Source organism: Protobothrops mucrosquamatus, unplaced genomic scaffold, assembly GCF_001527695.2.
Source record: "Protobothrops mucrosquamatus isolate PMUCROS unplaced genomic scaffold, P.Mucros_1.0 scaffold3869, whole genome shotgun sequence".
Taxonomy (NCBI): domain Eukaryota; kingdom Metazoa; phylum Chordata; class Lepidosauria; order Squamata; family Viperidae; genus Protobothrops; species Protobothrops mucrosquamatus.
The window spans coordinates 28,443-52,877 of record NW_015389819.1 but is presented as its reverse complement, the minus strand read 5'-3'; the positions used below and the strand labels follow the sequence as shown (position 1 = coordinate 52,877).

General features: G+C 49.4%; 3 protein-coding genes across 3 annotated transcripts in view; 1 reads left to right on the top strand and 2 right to left on the bottom strand.

Annotated features, from left to right (window-relative positions):
* Nucleotides 1-8,210, bottom strand: part of LOC107298316 (voltage-gated potassium channel subunit beta-3) — a 34,829-nt gene extending 26,619 nt beyond the window's left edge. Inside the window, exon 1 of the mRNA XM_015827689.1 lies at nucleotides 7,897-8,210. Within this exon, the coding sequence (XP_015683175.1) occupies nucleotides 7,897-8,210 (314 nt within the window). The remainder of the gene's footprint in view (nucleotides 1-7,896) is intronic.
* Nucleotides 8,211-11,273: 3,063 nt separating this feature from the next.
* TRAPPC1 (trafficking protein particle complex 1) lies at nucleotides 11,274-18,377 on the bottom strand. Its single transcript, XM_015827687.1, has 5 exons — nucleotides 18,322-18,377; nucleotides 18,026-18,124; nucleotides 13,299-13,369; nucleotides 13,004-13,142; nucleotides 11,274-11,742 (listed from the first exon to the last, which is right to left on the bottom strand). Exons 2-5 carry the CDS (start codon nucleotides 18,122-18,124, stop codon nucleotides 11,614-11,616), a joined length of 438 nt encoding a protein of 145 aa, XP_015683173.1. The 5' UTR covers nucleotides 18,322-18,377; the 3' UTR covers nucleotides 11,274-11,613.
* A 2,503-nt stretch (nucleotides 18,378-20,880) lies between these two features.
* LOC107298314 (centrobin-like) overlaps nucleotides 20,881-24,435 on the top strand; it is a gene marked incomplete at its 3' end in the record, with an annotated part of 30,617 nt that continues 27,062 nt past the window's right edge. Inside the window, exons 1-3 of the mRNA XM_029286491.1 lie at nucleotides 20,881-21,222; nucleotides 21,309-21,399; nucleotides 23,495-23,576. Of these exons, the coding sequence (XP_029142324.1) occupies nucleotides 20,881-21,222; nucleotides 21,309-21,399; nucleotides 23,495-23,576 (515 nt within the window). The remainder of the gene's footprint in view (nucleotides 21,223-21,308; nucleotides 21,400-23,494; nucleotides 23,577-24,435) is intronic.

The following is a 24,435-nucleotide window of genomic DNA, read 5'->3' as shown; positions in this document are numbered from 1 at the left end:
TGTGTGTGTGTGTGTGTGTATGTGTCTGGACCCCTGTCTGCCAGCTGGCAGAGGGTTACCCCCCCTCCCCGTGCAGGATAAGAGCTGAGGAATTCTAGCATTTGAGAGCCAGTTTGATCTAGTGGTTAAAGCGTTATGCTAGAAACTGGGAGACTGGGAGTTATAGTCCTGCCTTAGGCACGAAAGCCATCTGGGTGACTTTGGGCCAACCACCCGGCAACAGTGAGTTCTAGTGCCACCTTAGACATGGAAGCCATTTGGGTCATTTTGGGCCAATCACCAGGCGACAGTGAGTTCTAGTCCTGCCTTAGATATGAAAGCCATTTGGGTAACTTTGGGCCAATGACCTGGCGACAGTGAGTTCTAGTGCCGCCTTAGACATGGAAGCCATTTGGGTCACTTTGGGCCAATCACCAGGTGACAGTGAGTTCTAGTCCCGCCTTAGACACAGAGGCCATTTGGGTCACTTTGGGCCAATCACCCAGTGACAGTGAGTTCTAGTCCCGCCTTAGACACGAAATGGGGAGAAATAGGAGGAGGAAGCCCCGTCTATGTTCCCCACCTGGATTAATTTGTAAAAAAGTAATAAAAGCCCGGATAGAACTAAAATAAAAACAAAAGGCGGATCCGCAACTGAGCCAGTGACCCAGTGGCTGCTGAAAGCCTAGGCCAGGGGTAGACGACCTTGGCTCTTTTATGACTCATGGACTTCAATTCCCAGAATTCCTGAGCCAGCATGGGGGAACTATGGCTCCCTTTATGACTTGTGGACTTCAACTCCCAGAATTCCTCAGCCAGCGTGAGGGAACTAGGACCCCTTTATGACTTGTGGACTCAACTCCCAGAATTCCTTAGTCAGCGTGAGGGAACTAGGTCCCTTTGATGACTTGTGGACTTCAACTCCCAGAATTCCTCAGCCAGTGTGAGGGAACTAGGTCCCTTTGATGACTTGTGAACTTCAACTCCCAGAATTCCTCAGCCAGCGTGAGGGAACCAGGTCCCTTTGATGACTTGTGGACTTCAACTCCCAGAATTCCTCAGCCAGCGTGAGGGAACTAGGTCCCTTTGATGACTTGTGGACTTCAACTCCAGGAATTCCTCAGCCAGCGTGAGGGAACTATGACCTTTGATGACTTGCGGACTTCAACTCCCACAATTCCTCAGCCAGCGTGAGGGAACTAGGACCCTTTGATGACTTGCGGACTTCAACTCCCAGAATTCCTCAGCCAGCGTGAGGGAACTATGACCTTTGATTACTTGCGGACTTCAACTCCCAGAATTCCTCAGCCAGCGTGAGGGAACTAGGACCCTTTGATGACTTGTGGACTTCAACTCCAGGAATTCCTCAGCCAGCGTGAGGGAACTAGGACCCTTTGATGACTTGCGGACTTCAACTCCCAGAATTCCTCAGCCAGCATGCCTGGCTCAGGAATTCTGGGAGTTGAAGTCTACGAGTCATCAAAGAGCCAAGATTGCTGGCCTAGGCCGAACCAAGCCTTTTCCTCACCACACAGAAGAGCCGCTTATGTCGGCCCCAGAGGGACCCTCATTCCCAGTCACAACTCAGCGGGAAAAAGAGAGCTGAAGTTCCATTAGCCGCCTCAATTGAGGCGGCAGCTTTGCCAACGGAGCAACGGCTCCCCGGGGGCAGCTAAAGCAGGAATTAAACTTTTCTCCTCTGGAAAATAAATGCCTCCGCTTAATCACTCGTCTGGAAGAAATTCACCCCGGGCGCATTCGGCTTTAAAAAATAAAAAAAACGGCACACGGGACTCCCGGGAAGCCATGAGCCCGATCCTTTTCAGCTCTTTGTGAAAGCCAAGCGGGCCCTTAAGAAGTCACGGCGTCCCGTTCGTTTATTCAAAACGGCCCGAAAACAAAAAACCAGGCCAGACGTATAATTAACGTCGCCTTTCCCCTACGAGGCTGCAGAACCTGATTTAATTAACATGCAGAGCGCGAGAGTTTTAATGGGATCTTCCGGAAAGTCTTTGAAATATTTGATCTATCCAGAACTGGCGCCCCGGTTCTCTTTCATAAATTGTTGATTAGAAACCCCTCCAAAGTTGGGAAGAAAAAAAGGAGGATTCGCATAGGAGACGTGGATGTTTAGGGGTGGGTCCCGGAATTGGGGAGGGGGGTTCCCTATTCCATTTGAGGGAGGGGTGCCCTCCTGGACTCACAGCTTCTGCTCGAGGAGGGGGGGGGCTTTGCACAACTTTGTGTTGCAGGGCAGTTGTGCGATCCCCGCCCACAGTCGCTCGCACCGTAATCACTTCCTGAGGGGATTGATTGTTGCAATGGGCGGTACTCGGGGGCGTCCCTTGAAGACTATCCGGAAGCTCGCGCTGGTCCCAAACGCAGAAAGATAACATCTAATCCTCCACTGATGCCCCAAATTTCCTATGCTGATTAAGGGAGAGTTGCACCCAGTTTTACAGAGGTTTTTTTTTTTTTTTTGCCTCAGATCTTTGGCAGATCCCTGCGGTCGTTAAAGTGAATCGGGCGGCCGTTAAGCGGATCCAACTTTTCTCGTTGGCTTTGCTTGTCGGAAGCCGGCTGGGAAGGCTGCAGACGTGACCTTGGGATGTTGCAACCACTGGCTGAGCCTCTGAATTTTGATCGCAGGACCATGGGGAAATGCAGAGACAGTTGTAAGTGCGAGGACCGTTTTTTTCAGTGCTGTGGTAACTTCAAGCGGTCGCTAAACGAATGGTTATGAATCGAGGACTACCTATAATCAACCAATCTATGAGGTGAAATAGGGGGCTTCAGGAGGTCAGGTCACCCCTGGAGAAAAAGGGGTGAAATAACAGAATAACAGAGTTGGAAGGGACCTCGGAGGTCTTCTAGTCTAGCCCTCTGCTCAGGCAGGAGACCCTTACAAAATTATGGAATATCAGAGCTGGAAGGGGCCGTGGAGGTCTTCTAGTCCATCCCCCCTGCTCAGGCAGGAGACCCTTACAGAATCATGGAATAACAGAGCTGGTAGGGACCTTGGAGGTCTTCTAGTCCATCCCCCCTGCTCAGGCAGGAGACCTATGTCATTTCAATCAATCAATCAACCAACCAACCAACCAATCAATCAATCAATCAGAATAGAGCTGGAAGGGACCTTGGAGGTCTTCTAGTCCATCCTCCCTGCTCAGGCAGAAGACCTATGCCATTTCAATCAAACAAACAATCAACCAATCAATCAGAATAGAGCTGGAAGGGACCTTGGAGGTCTTCTAGTCCAACCCCCTGCTCAAGCAGGAGACCCTATCCCATTTCATATCAATCTCTTCTTAAAAACGTCCAGTGATGAAGCACCCACCACGTCTGGTGGCAAGCCGTTCCACTGGTTAAATTGTCCTCCCTGTTAGGAAGTTTCTCCTTAGTTCCAGGTTGCTTCTCTCCTTGATTAGTTCATCCAAACATAGGGACCAACACACACACACACACACACACACACGGATCACTATGCCTGCGGGCAACCTAAGGAGACAGTTGTCCCCCACCCTTCAGACGGTCCCGACTCGCCATAGACGGCCACGTTAAAGGGCCACCGATGGCTCCTCGTGTGTTGGAGACCCCTGAATTTAAGCCACGCTCTCCTCTTTAGCAACCGGTTCGACCCGGCTCTCCCCTGCCGCCCCCCAGTGTACGTCCCCTCCCCTAAACAACATCCAAAGGCCCCCCCCCCATCCCTGAAGCTTTCCTTCCTTGCATTTGGGATGAAAACGAATGAATTTAGGCCAAGCCTTCGGGAGATTAATTCATCCTGCCTGTCCAGATTGCAGCCGGCCTTCCAGGGGCAGCTTTTAATCTCTCCGTTTAAGCCTCTCTCTCTATCCAGGGTTGGGAACGTGACGGAGGGCGACGTATGAATTTCCCCCGGCCTGGTTTTGGTCCTCAGAAACAATGGCCCTCAGATCCCAGGTTGACGGATTTACACAGTGGAGGACAAATCCGGATTATCGGCTGGACCGTTTGGGTTTCGCCCAGCCCGTTGGCTGTGTACCTTCGGATTGGGAGCGGACACAGCTGTCAGACACATGTGTGAATCAATGGGGGGGGGTTCACACTTTCCCTCTGGGGCTGTGTTTCTCAGCCTTGGCAAGTTGAAGAAGGGTGGACTTAATAATAGTCTCTTCTTAAAAAAGTGTTGGAGAAGGGAGGGGGGAGGGGGGTAGAAAGGAAGGAAGGAAGGAAAAATAACAGAATAATAAGAGTTGGAAGGGACCTTGGAGGTCATCTAGTCCAACCCCCTGCTCAGGCAGGAAACCCTACATCATTTCAGACAAATGGCTGTCCAATCTCTTCTTAAAAACCTCCAGTGTTGGAGCATTCACAGCTTCTGGAGGCAAGGAGTTCCACTGGTTAATTGTTCTCACTGTCAGGAAGTTTCTCCTTAGTTCTAGGCTGCTTCTCTCCTTGATGAGTTTCCATCCGTTGCTTCTTGTCCTGCCTTCAGGCGCCTTGGAGAATAGCTTGACTCCCTCTTCTTTGGGGCAACCCCTGAGATACTGGAAGACGGCTATCATGTCCCCCCTCGTCCTTCTCTTCCTTAAACTGGACAGACCCAATTCCAGCAGCCTTTCCTTATATGCTTTAGCCTCCAGTCTCCTGATCATCTTTGTTGCTCTTCTCTGCACTCTTTCCAGAGTCTCAGCATCTTTTTTACATCGTGTGACCAAAACTGGATGCAGTATTCCAAGTGTGGCCTTACCAAGGCCTTGTAAAGTGGTATTAACACTTCACGTGATCTTGATTCTATCCCTCTGTTAATGCAGCCCAGCACTGTGTTGGCCTTTTTTGGCAGCTGCAGCTTCAATTTCTAGAATTCCCCAGCCAGCCTGCTTTAAGATGGGTAGACTTCAACTCCCAGAATTCCCCAGCCAGCATGCTTTAAAGTGGATGGACTTCAACTCCCAGAATTCCCCAGCCAGCATGTTTTAAGACGGGTGGACTTCAACTCCTAGAATTCCCCCTACCAACAACTCAGCAGTGGGCCTTTCCACGTTTCTATTCCCTACGGGTCGTCCATTCATTAAGCGACTGTTCAAAGTCACAAGGACACCGAGAAAGGTGACTTACAACCGATCCTCGCTCTTATGACCGTTGCAACACCCCCCTCCTGTGATCAAAATTCGGGCCCTTTGGCAAACGGCACGTATTTACGACAGTTGCAGCCTCCCCGGGGTCACGTGATCGCCATTTGCGACGCTCCCACCTGGAATTCCGACCAGCGAACCCAATGGGGGGGTGGGTGGAGGGAAAGTCAGTTTCGCTTAACGACTGCCCGATTCGCTTAACGACTGCCCGATTCGCTTAACGACCGCAGAGGTTTGCTGAATGACTTTGGCAAAAAAAAGGTGCTAAAATTCACTTTGCAACTCCTTGCTTAGCCATGGAGATTCTGGCCCCAATCCTCCTCCCGACGTGGGCAGGACCCCCGGAAGGCCCCCGGAGCAGAACAGCCCCCCATGGGGCAAAAATACCCCCAAGTCACCCCAACTTCCCAAGGCTTCAGATTCTCATCTGCATCCTTCTCTCTTTCCAAACTTGTAGACTTTTTTTTTTTTTTTTGTCAAGGATGCAAGCTGGTGTTTTTGCAAATGGAAATCCTTTTTTTTTTTTTTTTTTACCCCAGAACAAAATAGCATCTTTGTTTGAAAGGAAACTTGGTTTTGGCTGATGGAGCGTTTTGCTTCAGAGAATGTCGGATTGTCACTGGCGCGTCCTGGATGAATTTGAACCGTGCCCCGTCCTGCTTTTATTTTATTTTTTTAAAATGCCTTTTGGATTCTTGCTGGTGCTAAATTCACAAGGTCTTCCGATTAGTTGTGCGGTTGTCCTTAACTTATTTCTCGTAAGTTTCTTTTCTCTTGCAACTACTGAACGGTTTTCTAATCCAGCCCTCCTCTGCTTACTTCTGTCTTAATTTCCTTCCGAGTTTCGCACACCACGCTGCAGTTTTTCTAATTGTATATTCAGGCAGAACTCTCGGAGGTTAACCAAATAATGGCGCCCGTTTATTTTAATATGGGCCTGCCGCTCCATCCGATGGGAAATGTGATTGTCCAAATTAATAGTTTCCAGGTGAACGCTGAGTTTTCCAAGGCTTGTTTTGCCTTATCAAAATATATTACTTGTTTAATCCTTTCCTTGTTTCTCTTCAGATTTCCCCTTTCCCCGTTTTTAATTTTAGATCTGAGTCCCTCTAAGCCAGGGGTCCCCAATCTTTTGGGCAGCAGGGACCGGTTCCGTCGAGAGAGGTTTTTTCCGTGGACTGGAGGGAGCGTGGTTTTGTGTGCTGCCTGCATCCCGCAGATGGGGCTTTGCTTGTTTGTGCGGCTCGGTTTCTGCCACGGACCGTTGCCGGTCCACGGACTAGGGGTTGGGAACCGCTGCCCTAAGTGTAGCTTTTCATTGGGAAATGTGGTCAGCATTACAAATAAATACCTACAATCTTCTTCTTTTTTAAATGAGCATGTCATTCTTTTAGTTGAAAGAAAGAAAGAAAGAAAGAAAGAAAGAAAGAAAGAAAGAAAGAAAGAAAGAAAGAAAGAAAGAAGAGAGAAAGAAGACAGAAGAAAAAGAAAAAGTAAGGAAAGAAACAAAAAGGAAGAAAGGAAACAGAAAGAAAGAAAGAAAGAAAAAAGAAAAAAAGAGAAAGAAAGAGAAAAAAGAGTTAGATAGATAAATAGGAAGGAAGGAAAGAGAAAAAGAAAGAAAGGGAGGAAGAGAGATAAAGAAAAGGAAGAAAGAGAAAAAGGAAAAAGAAAGAAAGAAAAAGGAAGAAAGGAGAGAGAGAGAGAAAGAAAGAAACAAAGGAGCGAAAGAGATAGAAAGGAGCAAAAGAGAAAGAAAGAAAAAGGAAGGAAGGAAGGAAGGAGGGAAGGAAGGAAGGAGAGAGAGAGAAAAGAAGGAAGGAAGAAAGAAAGAAAGAAAGAAAAAGGAAGAAAGGAGAAAGAAAGAAAGAAAGAAAAGAAAGAAAAAGAAAGAAAGAAAGGAAAGAGAGGAAGAAAGATAGGAAGGAAGAAAGAAAGAAAAAGAAAGAAAGAAAGGAAGGAAGGAGGAAGAGAGAGAGAAAGAAAAGAAGGAAGGGAGAAAAAGAAAGGAAAGAAAGAAAGAATAAGGAAGAAAGAGAGAGAGAAAGAAAGAAAGAAAGGAGAAAAAGAGATAGGAAGGAAGAAAGTAACGAAAGAGAAAAAAAGAAAGAAAGACAGAAAGCCACCCATCAGCAGAAGGAATGGACTAATTAAAACAACCTTAGAAAACTTGAAACAGCTCAAATCAGCCCGACTGCCTCTACAACCTGCAAAATACGAAGGCTGAAATCCGTTTCCGTTTCTGCTCGCTTAGGGATCCCTACTTTCGGAGGGTCAGCGGCAGCATCGGTGGCTCTTTCTCAACAAAACCAAAGGCTTTCCTCCCGTTTCTACCCATCGTGGCTTGTAAGAAACCCCGATGTAAAAAGTCACGGGAGGAACTCACCCCAGGCCCCCTCGATAGTAAATGAACGAACAGGAAGGTACAGGGGGAAAAAAGTTTGCTACGCCTCTTCTTCCTCGGATGGCTACCACGCTACCACGCTCCAGTATCCGTGGTCAGGTCCCTCTCGGAGCGAGGGAGACGGCAACGGAGCACAGGAGCCCAATCCACCAGGCTGTCCTTTTTGCAGAAGAAACCTCCTGCCCGAGAATTCGGCTGCTCGCTATTGCAACAGCCAATATCTTCTTTGGTGCTAAGACGGCGTTTCTCCACCTTCCAGCGGCGAAGGTGGAGAGGACAGGAAGACCAGGACCTTCTGTAAGCAAGGATGGATTGAAACCTTCGAATCGGTGCGTTTCCCAATATCAGATTTTTAGGAACACCTGTAATAAAAACCCCGCTGATCTACCAACGTACCTGTGTCTCATGCTGGTCTGGCTCCTCTTGGCTTCCTCCACCGTCATCCCGGCCTCCATAAGGTAGCTCTCCATCCGACGCTTCTCCAGGCAGCACCTGGTGGCCTCCACTCCCTGGGGAGAAAACACGGCCTCCCCGTCCGAGCCCAGAGGGAGCCCCTGCCTCTTGGGGCTTCGTCGCTGGACGCCGTCCCCCCCACGCGTCTTGCTCTTTTTGTTCAGGCCGTAGAGCTCCTCCAGGCTGTATTTGCCCCCTCCTCCAGTGGCCCCCCGGCCCTTGGGGGCCGGACCCCCCCGGGAAGAACTAGCAAACATGGGAGTGGGTGAGAGGTGGTGGGGTGTAAACCCTGCACCGTGGATGACAGCAGACTTAGATTCTGTTCTGCACAGAGTCCCTGTGCAGAACAGACAGAGAGTGGATTCTCTGGGCTGCCCCCCCAACCTGCAGGGTGTGTGTGTGTGTAGGGGGGGGACACGTGGGGGATTTGTAGGGCTAGCAGCTGTTGAGTGTGGTCTCTGTCCCAGAGTTTTCCACTGGGTCCTCGGTTTCCCCTCCCCTCGGATTGCAGCCTTCCGGTCGGTCGTTAGCCGCTGCCTAATCCCTTTTTCTTTTGGGGGTGATTAACTAATTTTCTCGGCGGTGTGTGTGTGTGTGTCCTTTTGCATGCAGTTTGGGAAGGTATGGTCAACACGGGTGAGATGACGCGATTGGAGCGCCCCGTTTTTTTAATGTGAAAGCGAGGAACGGTCCGTCCGGCCTTCTCTTGGCTGTTCACCCTGTTGACACAGGATTGTTGTGCTAGGTTTGCCGTATTGTGAAGTTGGCGGACGATACAACAGTAGTAGGCCTTATTCGTAACGACAATAGGGTGCTTACCACAAGGAGGTTGAGGGGTTGGTGAACTGGCGGTAAGGAGAACAGCCTAGTTTTAAACCCTGGAAAAACCAAAGGGATCGTTGTCGATTTCAGAAAAGGCAGGCACAGCCACACTTCTCTGTGCATTAATGATTCACCTGTGGAGATGGTTACCAGCATCAAATTCCTGGGTGTGCAGCTAACGAATAGGCTGGCTTGGTCACTCAACAGTGAGATCCTGGTGAAGCGGGCACAGCAGCGCCTGCATTTGCTGCGTCGCATGAGCAAAGCACATCTCGTGTCCTCACCACTCTCTACAGGGGGACGATCGAGAGCATCCCGTCATACAGCATCACAGTCTGGTTTGCAAGCCAGCCGTGTGCTGCAGCTGCCAAAAAAGCCAACACAGTGCTAGGCTGCATTAACAGAGGGAGAGAATCAAGATCACGCGAAGTATTAATACCACTTTACAAGGCCTTGGTAAGGCCACACTTGGAATCCTGCATCCAGTTTTGGTCACCACGATGTAAAAAAGATGTTGAGACTCTAGGAAGAGTGCAGAGAAGAGCAACAAAGATGATCAGGGGACCGGAGGCTAAAACACACAAGGAACGGTTGCTGGAATTGGGTATGTCTAGTTTAACGAAGAGAAGGACGAGGGGGGACATGATAGCAGTCTTCCAATATCTCAGGGGCTGCCCCAAAGAAGAGGGAGTCAAGCCATTCTCCAAAGCGCCTGAAGGCAGGACAAGAAGCAACAGGTGGAAACTGATCAAGGAGAGAAGCAACCTGGAACTAAGGAGAAACTTCCTGACAGTTAGAACAATTAACCAGTGGAACTACCTGCCTCCAGAAGCGGTGAACACGCCAACACTGGAAGTTTTTAAGAAGAGACTGGACAGCCATTTGTCCAAAATGGTACGTAGGGTTTCCTGCCTGAGCAGGGGGTTGGACTAGATGACCTCCAAGGTCCCTTCCAACTTTATCATCATCATCAATCATCATCATCATCATCATCATCATCATCATCATTATTATTATTATTATTATCCCTACTTCGGACAGGAAGGCGGTGCCGAGTGGTGAGGACGGCTGAAAAGATGATTGGCAGTTCCCTCCCTGCCACCCAGGACGTGGCACATAAGCGATGCTTGAGCAGGGTCCACAGGATTGTCTGGCACACGACACACCCTCTCCACGACCTGTTTCCCTTGTACCCTTCTGGGAGGGGAGGGGGGGCTCCGTGGTATCTGGAGCAGAACATGAACATTCAGTCAGTTTCGTTCCATACAGTGTTAACCTTGTGAACTCTCAAGCTTTCTCCCTCCGTTATGTCTTCAAGATGGGCAGTGATTAATATTTAGATGTTACTTATATGTAAGGATGTAGGTCTATACGTATGTTGTATATAGTATGTTTAAATGGGTGTTATGTATGGGTACGCTTTGAGAGCGAGCAACTAAATTTCATTTTTAATGTGTGCCGTTGTGCCCACAGTAAAAAAAATGACAATAAAGGTTATCTATCTATCTATCTATCTATCTATCTATCTATCTATCTATCTATCTATCTATCTATCTCTCTAGTATCTTAGTATATCTATATCTACCTAGTATATCTACCTATCAGTATATCTATATCTACCTAGTATATCAGTCTGTCTGTCTGTCTGTCTGTCTATCTCTCTCTCTCTCTCTCTACCTAGTATATCTATAATAATAATAATGATAAAGTTGGAAGGGACCTTGGAGGTCATCCAGTCCAACCTCCTGCGGATCATTAATAATAGTAATATTAATAATAGTAGTAGTAGTAATAACAACAAACAATAATAATAATAATAATAATAATAATAATAATAATAATAATAATAATAATAATAATAAAGTTGGAAGGGACCTTGGAGGTCATCTAGTCCAACCCGCTGCTCAGGCAGGAAACCCTATACCATTTCAGACAAATGGCTGTCCAGTCTCTTCTTAAAAACTTCCAGTGTTGGAGGATTCACCGCTTCTGGTGGCAGGTTGTTCCACTGGTTAATTGTTCTCCCTGTCAGGAAGTTTCTCCTTAGTTCTAGGTTGCTTCTCTCCTTGATGAGTTTCCATCCGTTGCTTCTTGTCCTGCCTTCAGGCGCTTTGGAGAATGGCTTGACTGCCTCTTCTTTGGGGCAGCCCCTGAGATACTGGAAGACTGCTATCCTGTCCCCGCTCGTCCTTCTCTTCGTTAAACTAGACATCCCCAATTCCAGCAACTGTTCTTTGTATGTTTTAGCCTCCAGTCCCCTAATCATCTTTGTTGCTCTTCTCTGTACTCTTTCCAGAGTCTCAGCATCTTTTTTACATCGTGGTGACTATCTATCTATCTGTCAATATTTCTATTTTCTTTTCCTGTTTCTGCACCAAATGAAATAAACAAGGGGAAGAACGGAAAATTAACACACGGCCATCCGGTTTCAAGTTGACCAGACAGATTTAACGACCGCTTCTTTTTTTAAATAATATTTTATTAATTTATTTATTATTTACTTATTATTACGACCCCTTCTCAAAGGTCCGGCCGCTGCAAACCCAAAAAGGGACAGTCCCCAATGGAGTCTAGCGAGAACGACGTGGTCCGAAGGAACCGAGATCCAATTAAAAAAAAAAAAATCAGAATATTCCGCTATAAATAAGAGCGACGGGGCAACATCCAGATCCAGTTCTTGGGAGACGGTTCCTGGTGAGAAGTATACCGGGGCTGGTCCAAACGCACAGCATCATGGGAAATCAGGCGGCTTGCAGCTTCCGGACCGTTCATGAGTCTTTGGTGGGGGGGAGGAGAGTGTCAAAAATAAAATAAAATTTAAAAAATAAAAATAAAGAGCTAGCCAGCACGAGCCGAGAAGAAAGGGAGAGCGCGGACGAAGCTGTCCAGCTTGTTGCGAAAAAGCTCGCTCTGGATGGTCTCGTTCAAGCTGCAGAGGGGGTTCTTGACCACGTACTCCACGTAAATCTAAGGAGAAACAGAGGTGGGGGGGGTTAAGTGGGGGGGTTCCTCCTCCCCGAGCCCACTCAGCGCCCCCCCACCCAGAGAAAGAGAGAGGAAACATGGAGCAGGGTCATGGCCTTCCAAGTGTCCAATCTGTCTTTTCGTTAGGCGGGCGCTTCAGGGTTAACAACCTTAATTAAGCAGAACCTTTTACCTTGCAGACGTTTCATCCCCTGACTAGGGAACGTCATCAGTTTGCTCTGTGGAAGGCAAATCCCGCCTCCTTGCAGCACTGATGTTGTTACCCACTACGGTAATGAGTTGTCTGCTGCAAGGAAGCTGCCAAGCTCAGAGATCACTATGGAGCCCATAGTCCTCCTCCACTCTGCAAACCCCACTCCCTTCTGGCACTGATGATGTTCCCTAGCTGGGTCATGAAACGTCTGCAAGGAAACCACCCAGCTCAGAGAGCACCAAGGACCCCCCCCCCCAGTCGTTGTTGTCCTCCTCCTCCTCCAAAACTCCCTTCACTGGATTCACTTAATGGCTAGGCCAGGGGTAGGCAACCTTGGCTCTTTTATGACTCGTGGACTTCAACTCCCAGAATTCCTGAGCCAGCATGGGGGAACTATGGCTTCCTTGATGACTCATGGATTTCAACTCCCAGAATTCCTGAGCCAGCATGGGGGAACTATGGCTTCCTTGATGACTCGTGGATTTCAACTCCCAGAATTCCTGAGCCAGCATGGGGGAACTATGGCTCCCTTGAGGGCTTCTGGACCAGAATTCCTGAGCCAGCCTGGCTCAGCTTGGAAACCTCTCCCTTTCCCCTCAGCATGGCTGGCTCAGGAATTCTGGGAGTTGAAGTCCAGAAGTCATCAACGGAGCCATAGTTCCCCAATGCTGGCTCAAGAATTCTGGGAGTTGAAGTGCAGAAGTCCTAGAGGGGACCATAGTTCCCCCATGCTGGCTGAGGAATTCTGGGAGTTGAAGTGCAGAAGTCCTAGAGGGGGCCATAGTTCCCTCATGCTGGCTCAGGAATTCTGGGAGTTGAAGTCCGCGAGTCATAAAAAGAGCCAAGGCTGCCTACCCCTGGGCTAGGTGATTCACTCAGCAATCTGCAGCGATCTGCTTAACGTCCGTGGCAAAAAAAAAAAAAAGGAAAAATTGGGCACGACTCATTTAACGACCAGCTTGCTTAGCAATGGAAGATCGTGGCCCCCGGGGTAAGCCGTAAGAGGACCGCTTGCACCGGGAGGGGGGGGGACGGCGCACAAACCCTCACATAGCTGTAGATCTGGTGCAGGACGTCCTGGATGTTGCCCACCCCCAGGTCGGTGTTCATGACCACCTTGAGCCCGCTGGGCGTCTCGTAGTAGTGCAGCTTGTACTTGCTGGTCTGGAAGGAGAGGAACCCGTCCTTCCTGCGGGGCGGACGTTAAGGGAAACGCCGCCTTCTTCGCTGGCCGCCCCGGAGGCGTCGCTCTTGCGAGTGCAGCTTCGGCTGCTAGGAAGAAACCCCCCCCAACGGGGTCCTCCCCTCCCCACCCCCTAAACTGCCCAGTGGGGGGAAAGGATACATGTCCAGGGGGCTCATTTTGCCCACGAAGGAGCGGATGGAGAAGAGCATCCCGTACATCAGCTTGAATTCCTGCCAGAGAGAAGGGAGGAGAGGCCGTTACGGAAGAACAGAGTTGGAAGGGGACCTCGGAGGTCATCTAGTCCAACCCCCTGCTCGAGCAGGAGACCCTACACCAGGGGTAGGCAACCTTGGCTCTTTTATGACTGGTGGACTTCAACTCCCAGAATTCCTCAGCCAGCATGGGGGAACTATGGCCCCCTTGATGACTTCCGGACTTCAACTCCCAGAATCCCTGAGCCAGCATGGCTCAGCATGGAAACCTCTCCCTTTCCCCTCAGCATGGCTGGCTCAGGAATTCTGGGAGTTGAAGTCCATAAAAGAGCCAAGGTTATCTATCCCTGCCCTATACAGAATCAGAGTTGGAAGGGACCTTGGAGGTCTTCTAGTCCAGCCCCCTGCTCAAGCAGGAGACTCTAGCCCAGGAGTAGGCAACCTTGGCTCTTTTATGACTGGTGGACTTCAACTCCCAGAATTCCTGAGCCAGCATGGCTCAGCATGAAAACCTCTCCCTTTCCCCCCAGCATGGCTGGCTCAGGAATTCTGGGAGTTGAAGTCCACTAGTCATAAAAGAGCCAAGGTTGCCTACCCCTCTCCTACACCTTCCGGACAAATGGCTGTCCAGTCTCTTAAAAACCTCTGTTGATGGAGCACTCACAAATTCTGGTGGCAAGTTGTTCCACCGATTACATTTACTCCTCGACTTACAATCTGTTGTTTGATGACCGTTCAACAGTACAGCGGCACTGCAAAAAAAGGGACTTGCGACTTTACGACCGCCGCAGCATCCTCATAGCCACGTGATCAAAACTCAGACTCTCGGCAACTGACTTGTCTTTGTGACTCGTCTTTAGCACAGCTGGCTGAGGAATTCTGGGAGTTGAAGTCCACGAGTCATAAAAAGAGCCGAGGTTGCCTACCCCTGTTCTAGGTGAAGTTCTAATTCTCCAATTCTAAGGCTAGGAAGGGACGAGAGGCTTCTGAGTTTACTCGTTCACGCTTCCTTTGGTCCCGCTCTGCGGCAAGTTTAGGCAAATTAAGACAATCCAACATTTGCGGCTCCACGATCCACAGCAGGGAATATCCTGCTGTTGTGTTCACCCAAGCTTTAAGGCTTCTTCCATCCCTGCTCGTCACAGCAGTTGGACAAAAACGGCTCCACGCTTCAGAGAGGCTGGCAGGGCCCAGAAATTCTTACAGGAGACGGTCAAGGTTAACCCTTCCCCGGCTGAGCACCATGGGGCAGCACTGCCTGGTCTCGTGCTCCTGAGAAGGGGAAACCTTGCTGCGTAGATATCGATCCTGAAGCAGGGTGGCAGGGCCCAGAATCGTGAACTGAAATTATGGGAGGGTAGATTCCACCCCAATGTGAGAAAAAAAAAGCGAGAAAGTTGGAGAGCAAGAGTCCCAGCTGGGAGGAGGAGTCAAGTGAGGACTTAGCCTGGACTCACTACATCAAGGGTCTTCCAACTTGGCCCTTGGATGACTGGTGGACTTCAACTCCCAGAATTCCTCAGCCAGGCACGCTGGCTGGGGAACTCTGGGAGTTGAAGTCCACAAGTCATCCAAGGGCCAAGTTGGAAGACCCCTGGCTTATATGGTCCATACTGGCTGAGGAATTCTGGGAGTTGAAGTCCACAAGTCATCAAAGGGCCAAGTTGGAAGACCCCTGGTTTATATGGTCCATGCTGGCTGAGGAATTCTGGGAGTTGAAGTCCATCAGTCATCAAAGGGCCAAGTTTGAAGACCCCTGGTTGTGGACTTCAACTCCCAGAATTCCTCAGCCAGGCACGCTGGCTGGGGAACTCTGGGAGTTGAAGTCCACAAGTCATCCAAGGGCCAAGTTGGAAGACCCCTGGCTTATATGGTCCATACTGGCTGAGGAATTCTGGGAGTTGAAGTCCACAAGTCACCAAAGGGCCACGTTGGAAGACCCCTGGCACTACATAAACGCAAGAGGGCTAGGTCTAAGCTCCCCTGAATGTCTTAAGAGCAGGGGTGTCTAACTTTGGCAACTTTTAAGACTTGTGGACTTCAGCTCCCAGAATTCCTCAGCCAGCTCTCAATTCTGGGAGTTGAAATCCACCTGTCTTAAAAGTTGCCAAGATTGGACGCCCACTTTAGAGCCTTATTTGGTCGTTCCCGTGCCAAAGCTGCCAGTCTGGGGGAGATTCCTGTACTATAGACAGAGAACAATAAAGTAGCCAGCTTGAACCTTGGATGTGTGGATCTGGCTGTTCGCCCCGGTCGCTTCCTCACAATCCAGAGACGTTCAAGGGCGACACCAATGATCCAGGAGCGACGGGTTCTTTCCCCTCCACTGGGTGTGACAAGCAGAGGTTGGCCAGCCATCCGTGGGATGTTTTGATTCGGATCCCTCAACTGGGCAGGATCTCCCGACTCTACTCTGCCCTCTGCACACAGGATAAAAAGCAGTGGCTAAAGTAGCCCTGATACCTGGCTAAAAGCAGAAGCACAGAGCTAAGCCGTCATTCCTCTTGCAGCCAGAACAGAAGCGCAACGCAGCCGCCGAAGCACATGTAAGCCTGGCCTTCAATCAGCTTAACGGGTTTTTTTTTAATCCATTAACGCTAAGCCCTGCTTCCTTGGAAGCCCACCAAATTTTTGAAAGATTCATATTGGGTGAGATTAGCAAGAGACGAGGCCACCCAATCAGGAAGACACATTTAAAGCCAGGTCAGACTGAAATGAGCATGTCGGCAAGCGTCGAAGCTTAAGCCAGCTTTGGGCACGTCACATTAAGTGCGGTTTATTTTGGGGGCTGTTTATTTTGATTTAGTTAGCAATTTTTTTAAAAACTGCCCGGCTACCTCACCGAACTTTGTTCCCAGGTGTCATGGAGCTGTAAATCCCATCATCCCACAGTCAGGGGCCATGATTGATGATTGTCCAAATTCTCCTTGGTTTGGAAGACAATTTTAATAGCGTTCCGCCGCAGGCCAGATCAGGTTCACCCCGTTGGCAATTTAGAACAGTACTAATTGGTTTTTCTGGAAAGCTTTCATGGATTAATGGAGTTGGGGGTTTATTTAATTCTACCACAATTTTGATAGTCCACCCACTGAGCCAGCCGTGTGTGGCAGCAGCCAAAAAATCCAACACACTGCTAGGCTGTATTAACAGAGGGATAGAATCAAGATCAGGTGAAGTGTTAATACCACTTTACAAGGCCTTAGTAAGGCCACACTTGGAGTACTGCATCCAGTTTTGGTCACCACAATGTAAAAAAGATGTTGAGACTCTGGAAAGAGTGCAGAGAAGAGCAACAAAGATGATTAGGGGACTGGAGGCTCAAACATACAAGGAACGGTTGCTGGAATTGGGGATGTCTAGTTTAATGAAGAGAAGGACGAGGGGGGGACAGGATAGCAGCCTTCCAGTATCTCAGGGGCTGCCCCAAAGAAGAGGGAGTCAAGCTATTTTCCAAGGCGCCTGAAGGCAGGACAAGAAGCAACGGATGGAAACTAACCAAGGAGAAAAGCAACCTGGAACTAAGGAGAAACTTCCTGACAGTGAGGACAATTAACCAGTGGAACTACCTGCCTCCAGAAGCGGTGGATGCTCCAACACTGGAAGTTTTGAAGAAGTGACTGGACAGCCATTTGTCTGAAATGGTACTATAGGGTTTCCTGCCTGAGCAGGGGGTTGGACTAGATGACCTCCACGGTCCTTTCCAATTATTATTATTATTATTATTATTATTATTATTATTATTATTATTATTATTATTATTATTATTATCCCCTTTCGCGACCTTCTGACGAGCAAATTCCACGGGAGAAGTCGGATTCGCTTAACGACGACCGTGTGACTAACTTCACAACTGCAGTCATTCACAACGATGGCAAGACAGGTCACAAAACGGGCGAAACGCACTTAGCCAACGTTGCGCTTAGCGACAGAAATCGTGGTCGTAAGCCGTGGACTCCCCGCATACTTATTTTATCTTGCCTTATCAGTTTTGTATATAGTTACTCTGCCGTAAGACGGGGGTGGGAATGGGGAGGAATAAATCAAGTTAAATGATTTTAATTACGAAATCAATAACCGGAAGACAGGCAGTCCTCGATTTGCAACCGTTCCCTTAGTGGCAACGGCTTAACAACGGTTTTTCACACTGAACGACCGTCGCAACGTTCCCCTCAAGTCACGGGATCCAAATTCGGACTTTTGGCCACCGACTTGCATTTATGACGGTTTTGCAGCGTCTCCTGGGGTCACGTGACACCCCCCGCCCCCATTTGCGACCTCCTGACGGGCAAAGCCGACGGGGCAAGCCGGATTCACTGAACGACGGCGCAACTCAATTATCCGCTGCAGCGATTCGCTTAACGACGGCGGCCAGAAAAGTCCGCTACGTTGAGCTCCATTGTGGTCGTAAGTCGAGGACTGCCTGCACTGGGCTCTCTCTCTGGGATTCATGATGATAATAATGGATATTACAAGGATAATTGGTTCGTTAATTATTATAATAATCTCCTCCTGTAAGGAAACCAGGTCAAGGAAAAGGTGGGGGGGTGTTCTGGGGGGAGGAGAGACCCGCCACCCGAGCCTGGACGACGAGGCCTCTGAGCGCGTGCAGAGGGCATGTCCCCCCCCTCCTCCGTGGGGGGGGGGAAATTGGGGCGGGGGGGCGCTGAGGCTCACCTCCTCCTTGGAAATCCCGGCCTGCTTCTTGCGGTTCCACTCGCTGTAGTGCAGGCAGGCGCCGTTGCGGTCGAAGAGGTAGAGATTGTGCACCGTCATCTTGGGGGGGGGAGAAAAGGGGGGGCAGGGGACCCCAAATCAGAGCCAGGCCGCGTTTGAAGCCCCCCTCAGCCGCCGCCACCACCACCACCACCACCGAGGGATATCACCACGCCGGTATTGAGGATAACGCCACCCATCATCCACCCCCCGCTCCGTTTTTTCCCGGGGGCGGGAAGGACCCCCCCAATATTTACCTCAGCCGCCGCTCCCGTCTCTATGACAACCGCTAGGCCCGACGTCCCTCGACTTCCGTCGCGGAGGGTGCGTGCCCGCGCCGCGCCGCCAACCCGGCTCGCGGATTGGTCCGTCCCGCTCGGCCCGCCCCTCTCCGCCGTCGCCGCCCTTCCTGCAGGCCCGTACGACTGGAAAGCCTTGCCCGGAAGGAAAATGGCGGCGCCGGCTTCACCCCGTTCCCGCTCCGAGGCCTTGCCCGGCGCTGCGCGGGGGCGGCGGAGCCGAACGGGAGCCCCGGCGAGGACCGGAGCGGCGGGGACGGCGGCCTAGAGAGCCTGGCGGGGCAGCAGAGTGGGTCTCAAAGCGAGGACGCTCAAGGGACGGGGAGGGGGCGCTGGGGGAGGGGGACGCGGTTTACCTCAGGGATGGGGCAGGAAACCCCCCCCTCCACAATCTGCAGCTCCCATTGGCCAACCGGAGAGCGTGGCCGAGCTCGCGGGGGGTGATGGGAGATGGAGTCCAAGGCGGTGGGTCAGCTGAGGAGGGCCAAGGGGTGCAAGAGGTGGGGGGGGTCTCCTGAGGGGAGCCATTTTGGAGCCCATGATGTGTGTGTGGGTGTGTGGGGGGGTCTTTTGCTGCTCCCCATTTCTCCTCAGGCCGCCTGGGATTTCCTGGTGGTCTCCCATCCTCTCTCTCTGAAGCTTGGCTTGCTGGTTTTGGTCCAGGCTGAGGAGGAACTGAAGAGGAAATAAAGAAGAGGAGGCCACCCAGGCCTGGCCGATTCCACGTTGGCCGAGGTCAAAATTAGCCACCCGGTGGGTCACTCTTTGGGATTCCCCCTGCGAATTTGATCAATTTTTGCTATACTACCAAGCACTACCAACCTTGGACAGCGACATGGGGAGGCCTATAAATTTAAATAATAATTATAATTATAATTAGCCATTGCCAGGTCTTGTTATTATCTGCTTTCCCAGTACATTAAAAAAATAGCTGGGAAATCAGATAATAACAAGACCTGGCAATGGCTAAGAGCAGGAAAATTGAAGAAAGAGACTGAGGAGAGACTAATTCTGGCTGCACGAGACCCAGCCTTAAGGACAAAAGCACACAAAGTCAAAATTGAGAAGACAGCGACAGACAGTAAGTGCCGCCTCTGCAAAGAAGCCGAAGAAACAGGGGACCACCTGGTAAGCTGCTGCAAGAAGATCGCACAGACTGACTACAAGCAGCGGCATGACAAAGTAGCAACAATGGTGCATTGGAAGATCTGCAAGAAGTATCATTTGCCTGAAAGCAAGAACCAGTGGGATCGTAAAATAGAGAAAGTCATAGAAAATGATAAAGTTAAACTGCTCTGGGACTTCAGAATTCAAACAGACAAGCACCTGCCACATAACACCCCGGACTTAACAATTGTCGATAAGAAAAACAAAAAAGTCTGGATAGTGGACGTGGCAGTGCCTGGAGACAGCAGAATAGACGCGAAAGAACTGGAGAAGATCACAAAATACAAAGACCTACAAATAGAAATAGAAAGACTGTGGCAAAAGCAAGCAAGGGTAGCACCAATAGTAATAGGCGCCTTGGGTGCAATCCCAAAACAACTGGAGCACCACTTGGACACCATCATCGGCATTGACAAATTCGCCATTAGTCAATTGCAAAAGGCGGCTTTCCTGGGAACTGCTTCCATCCTGCGACGAGATCTGTAATACCATCAAACATCCACATCTGCCTATCCCAGGTCCTTGGGAAGGACTCGACAGGCAGACTAAAATGCCAAATGCAGTCTGAACATCTGGCTGACTGTGCGATGATCCTCAATAATAATAATAATAATAATAATAATAATAATAATAATAATAATAATAATAATATAATATAATATAATATAATAATAATAATTTGAATGTTCAGTTTTCTGAGGTTCATATCTAATGAATAAAAGATAATAATAAATAGTAATAAACTGGAAAAGTCTGCAGAAGAGTAGACGTGGCAGTAACTGGAGACAGCGGGAGAGAGAAGAAGAGAAAGAACTGGAGAAGATCCACAAAATACCAAAGACCTGCAAATAGAACGACCGGGGCAAAAAGCGAGCCAAGGTAGCACCAGCAGTCCTTGGTGCCACCCCCAAAACATCTGGAGCACCTTTTTAAACACCTTTTCAACACTGACAAAAATCCCCAATTAGTCAATTACAAAAGGCAGCTTTACTTGGAGCAGTGAGAGGCCTTTTAAGATCATTTAAGAACATTCATCTCTGGCTATTCCAGGTCCTCGGGAAGGATTTAGTTAGTGGGCAGAGCTGCCAAATCCATCGGAACCTCTGGCTGACCGTGCGAACGAATCCTTTTAAAAACGTCCAGGGGAAGGTAGGACGTGTGACCCTGCCTTCTTCCTTTGTGCTCTGAATTTCAAGTTCTTTTCTTTTTATTATTATTCTTTTCCAGGACCGGCTTGGGAAGAGCCCTCTGTTTTCCTGGCATTTGGGGCTCCATGATGGCAGAAGTCCCAGCCTTCTGAGCTCAGAATGCTGGTGTTGGCCGCAGCCCTTTGCTTAGGACCCCGGGACCATGGCTGAGAAGAGCTTCGCCCGGGCTCTGAGCGCTTCCCTCCGCAGCGAAGATCTCCTAAGCGACGTGGAGCTGCTGCCGGCCTCGGACCCCCCCACCCCTGGGCAGCAGGTGCCTTCTTCTCAGCCGGCCACCCCATACAGCTCCAAAGTCACCACCCAGCTCTACGCCTCCCTTCGCCAGAGCCGGCAGGCCGAGGCTCTGGCTTTGTCTCGGCTGGAGGACCAGCAGGGCTCGGCCCTGGCTAGGAAAGCCATGGATGCCGACGTCGATCTGGACACGCTAGCGGAAGAGCTTAGCCACCGGCTTTCCGCCAGCGTGGAAGCCAGTGCATTTAGACAGGTGAGAGAGAGAGAGAGAGAGAGAAAGAGACACCCCCCCCAGGTTGGCAGGAAAGCTCGGTTGGCTGAGCCCCTCTTCTTTTGCAGGGTGCCGTGCCCGAATCCCGCCACATTTCCGAGATGGAGAACGTCCGGGGCCACCTCCAGAGTATGTTGCGAGGATCCAGAGATGGGCCTGGTGAGAGCGGGGAAGGGGGAAAATGGCCTGGATGGGATGTGAAAGGAAGGAATAAATCAAAGCCTCCAAGCCTGATGTCAACGCTGCAAATACTGTATATTCTTGCTTTGACAATGTGCAGAACTGTCTGGTATATATATAGTTAAACCAGCAACTGGGAAAGAGGGAGGAGCATAAGGATAGCCCGGGAGAAAGAAACCGGAAGTAAATCACATCTTCCAAGTTGATTGGAAGATGTGAACCATGACCCTACAATAAGGGAGTGGAAAATGCTAGGAATGTTATGCCTAACGGAAGAGAAGCAGACCTAAGCATTCCACCATGCTGTACTGACGTATTGTAACCTTAATAAATGCTTTTAGGAGAAAACATGCCTGAAAGTCCTTTTAAGTGTTTCATTACTCAGATACGTGACACTTGCTGTGTTTCGTCCCTACAGGGGCCTGAGAAGAGATACAGATTTATTTATTTTTTTATCATGTTTAGAAACCTGCCTATATTGTTTTTATAAATAGCTTAATACAGAATATTCCTTCCTCCTCCTAGTTTCCCCACCACAACCCTGTGAGGTGGGTTGGGCTGAGAGAGAGGACAATTGGCCCAAAGTCACCTGGTCAGCTTTTGTGCCTATGGCGGGACTAGAACTCACTGCCTCCAGGCGATTGGCTCCAAGTCACCCAGCCGACTTTTTTGCCTAAGGCGGGACTAGAACTCGCCGTCTCCTGGTGATTGGCCTAAAGTCACACAACAGGCTTTCGTGCCTAAGGCGGGACTAGAACTCACCGTCTCCTGGTGCTTGGCCCACAGTCACCCAGTTGCTTTTGTGCCTAAGGGGCAACTAGAACTCACCATCTCCTAGCGATTGGTCCAGAGTCACCCAGTGGCTTTCAGGCCTAAGGCAGACTAGAACTCCCTGTCTCCTGGTGATTGGCAGACTAGAACTCCCAGTCGCCCAGCTGCTTTCGTGCCTAAGGCGCAACTAGAACTCGCTGTCTCCTGGTGATTGACCCCAAGTCACCCAGCTGGCTTTCACACCTAAGGCAAGACTACAACTCCCGATTTCTAGCTGGGTGCCCTAACCGTTAGACTAAACCGGCTGTCTAATTTTCTAAGACAGTTTATTTCACAAAGTTTAGTGTCTTTGTATCTTGCAAGTTGGACCTGTAGGGGAAGTTGTCTGGTGGGAAAGACCAGGGCCACATGTGAAGGTCCAATTAGACTGATTTATTGCTGAAAGCCTCTGCACAGGAATCTTCTAACTAAACTGCTTTATCGCTGATGTTCTATGCACAGTAATCTTGTACCTAAACTGCTTTGTCGCTGAAAGCCTGTGCACAGGAATCTTCTACCTAAACTGCTTTATTGCTGAAATTCTATGCACAGGAATCTTCTAACTAAACTGCTTTATCACTGAAATTCTATGCACAGGAATCTTCTAATTAAACTGCTTTATCGCTGAAAGCCTGTGCAAAGGAATCTTCTACCTAAACTGCTTTATTGCTGAAATTCTATGCACAGGAATCTTCTACCTAAACTGCTTTATCGCTGAAAGCCTCTGCGCAGGAATCTTCTACCTAAACTGCTTTATCGCTGAAAGCCTCTGCACAGGAATCTTTTAACTAAACTGCTTTATCACTAAAATTCTATGCACAGGAATCTTCTACCTAAACTGCTTTATCGCTGAAAGCCTCTGCGCAGGAATCTTCTACCTAAACTGCTTTATCGCTGAAAGCCTCTGCACAGGAATCTTCTAACTAAACTGCTTTATCACTAAAATTCTATGCACAGGAATCTTCTACCTAAACTGCTTTATCACTGAAAGCCTCTGCACAGGAATCTTTTAACTAAACTAATTTATTGCTGAAAGCCTATGTGCAGGAATCTTCTCAACTAATGGTTGTGACATACTATGAGTTAGATAAAGGTCTGCACATTCAAGGGAGGTTGGACTTGCTTCACTTGTGATTATGTAGGGATTCTAGGCTGCTTCCTCTTTTGACTCCGCCCCCAGCTTCTGCCATTCCTTCTCCTACAGAAGTAGCCCCCAAAAGCCGTGCTTGCTTTCAGCCGCCCTTTTTCTGCTCTCTTCTCGCAGGGGGCCCGACGGCCACGCTGGAGTCCCTGGAACGCAAAGATGACGACTCCTTTGAAAGCGACAGCACGGGTGTTCTGCTCAAGTAAGACCACCTTAGCCGAGTCGGGGGGTCTCTTACTGCAGAGCATAAGGAAGGTGTCAACGCTGCTAACACCGGATGTTCTTGCTTTGAGAACATATGGAGATGCAGCCTTTTTCTTGCTTATGCTTTACTCTTAGAATTAGATGATACTGGGGTGGGGGGAGGAATGTGATGGGAGTTAGTTAGAGGTAACAATATTGCAATAGTGTCTGAACTCAGGGCTTTTGAAATAAGAGCTGATAAGGAATGGCAGGTTGGAGAACTGGAGGGAAAGCCTGCATTTCAAGCGAATTGGGGAAATGTGATTTATGACTGTTAATTAGAGGACGGAATTGTGCTTTGATACTGTGTGCTCAGGGGAGGGGAATCCAGATTTTGGCTTCGCTTATGTACGTGCCAATGCTATGCGGCTCGAATAAAGATTTGTTTAAGGAAAACGGTGCCTCAAAGTTCTTTGAAGAGTTTCCTCTGTCGTAACCATGACGTGAAACCAAAATCTGGATTCCCCTCCCCTGAGCACATAGTATCAAAGCACAATTCCCTCCTCTAATTAACGGTCATAAATCATATTCTCCAATTCGCTTGAAATGCAGGCTTTCCCTCCAGTTCTCCAGCCCGCCATTCCTTACCAGCTCTTATTTCAAAAGCCCTGAGTTCGCACACTATGGCAATATTGTCATGTCTAACTAACTCCCATGCACATTCCTCCTCCTCCCCCCCCCCCAGTATCATCTAACTCTAAGAGTAAAGCATAAGGAAGAAAAAAGCTGCATCTCCATATGTTGTCCAAGCAAGAACATCCGGTGTTAGCAGCGTTGACAGAAGGGAGCTTTGAGGCAGACAGGCAGGAAGAGTTCCC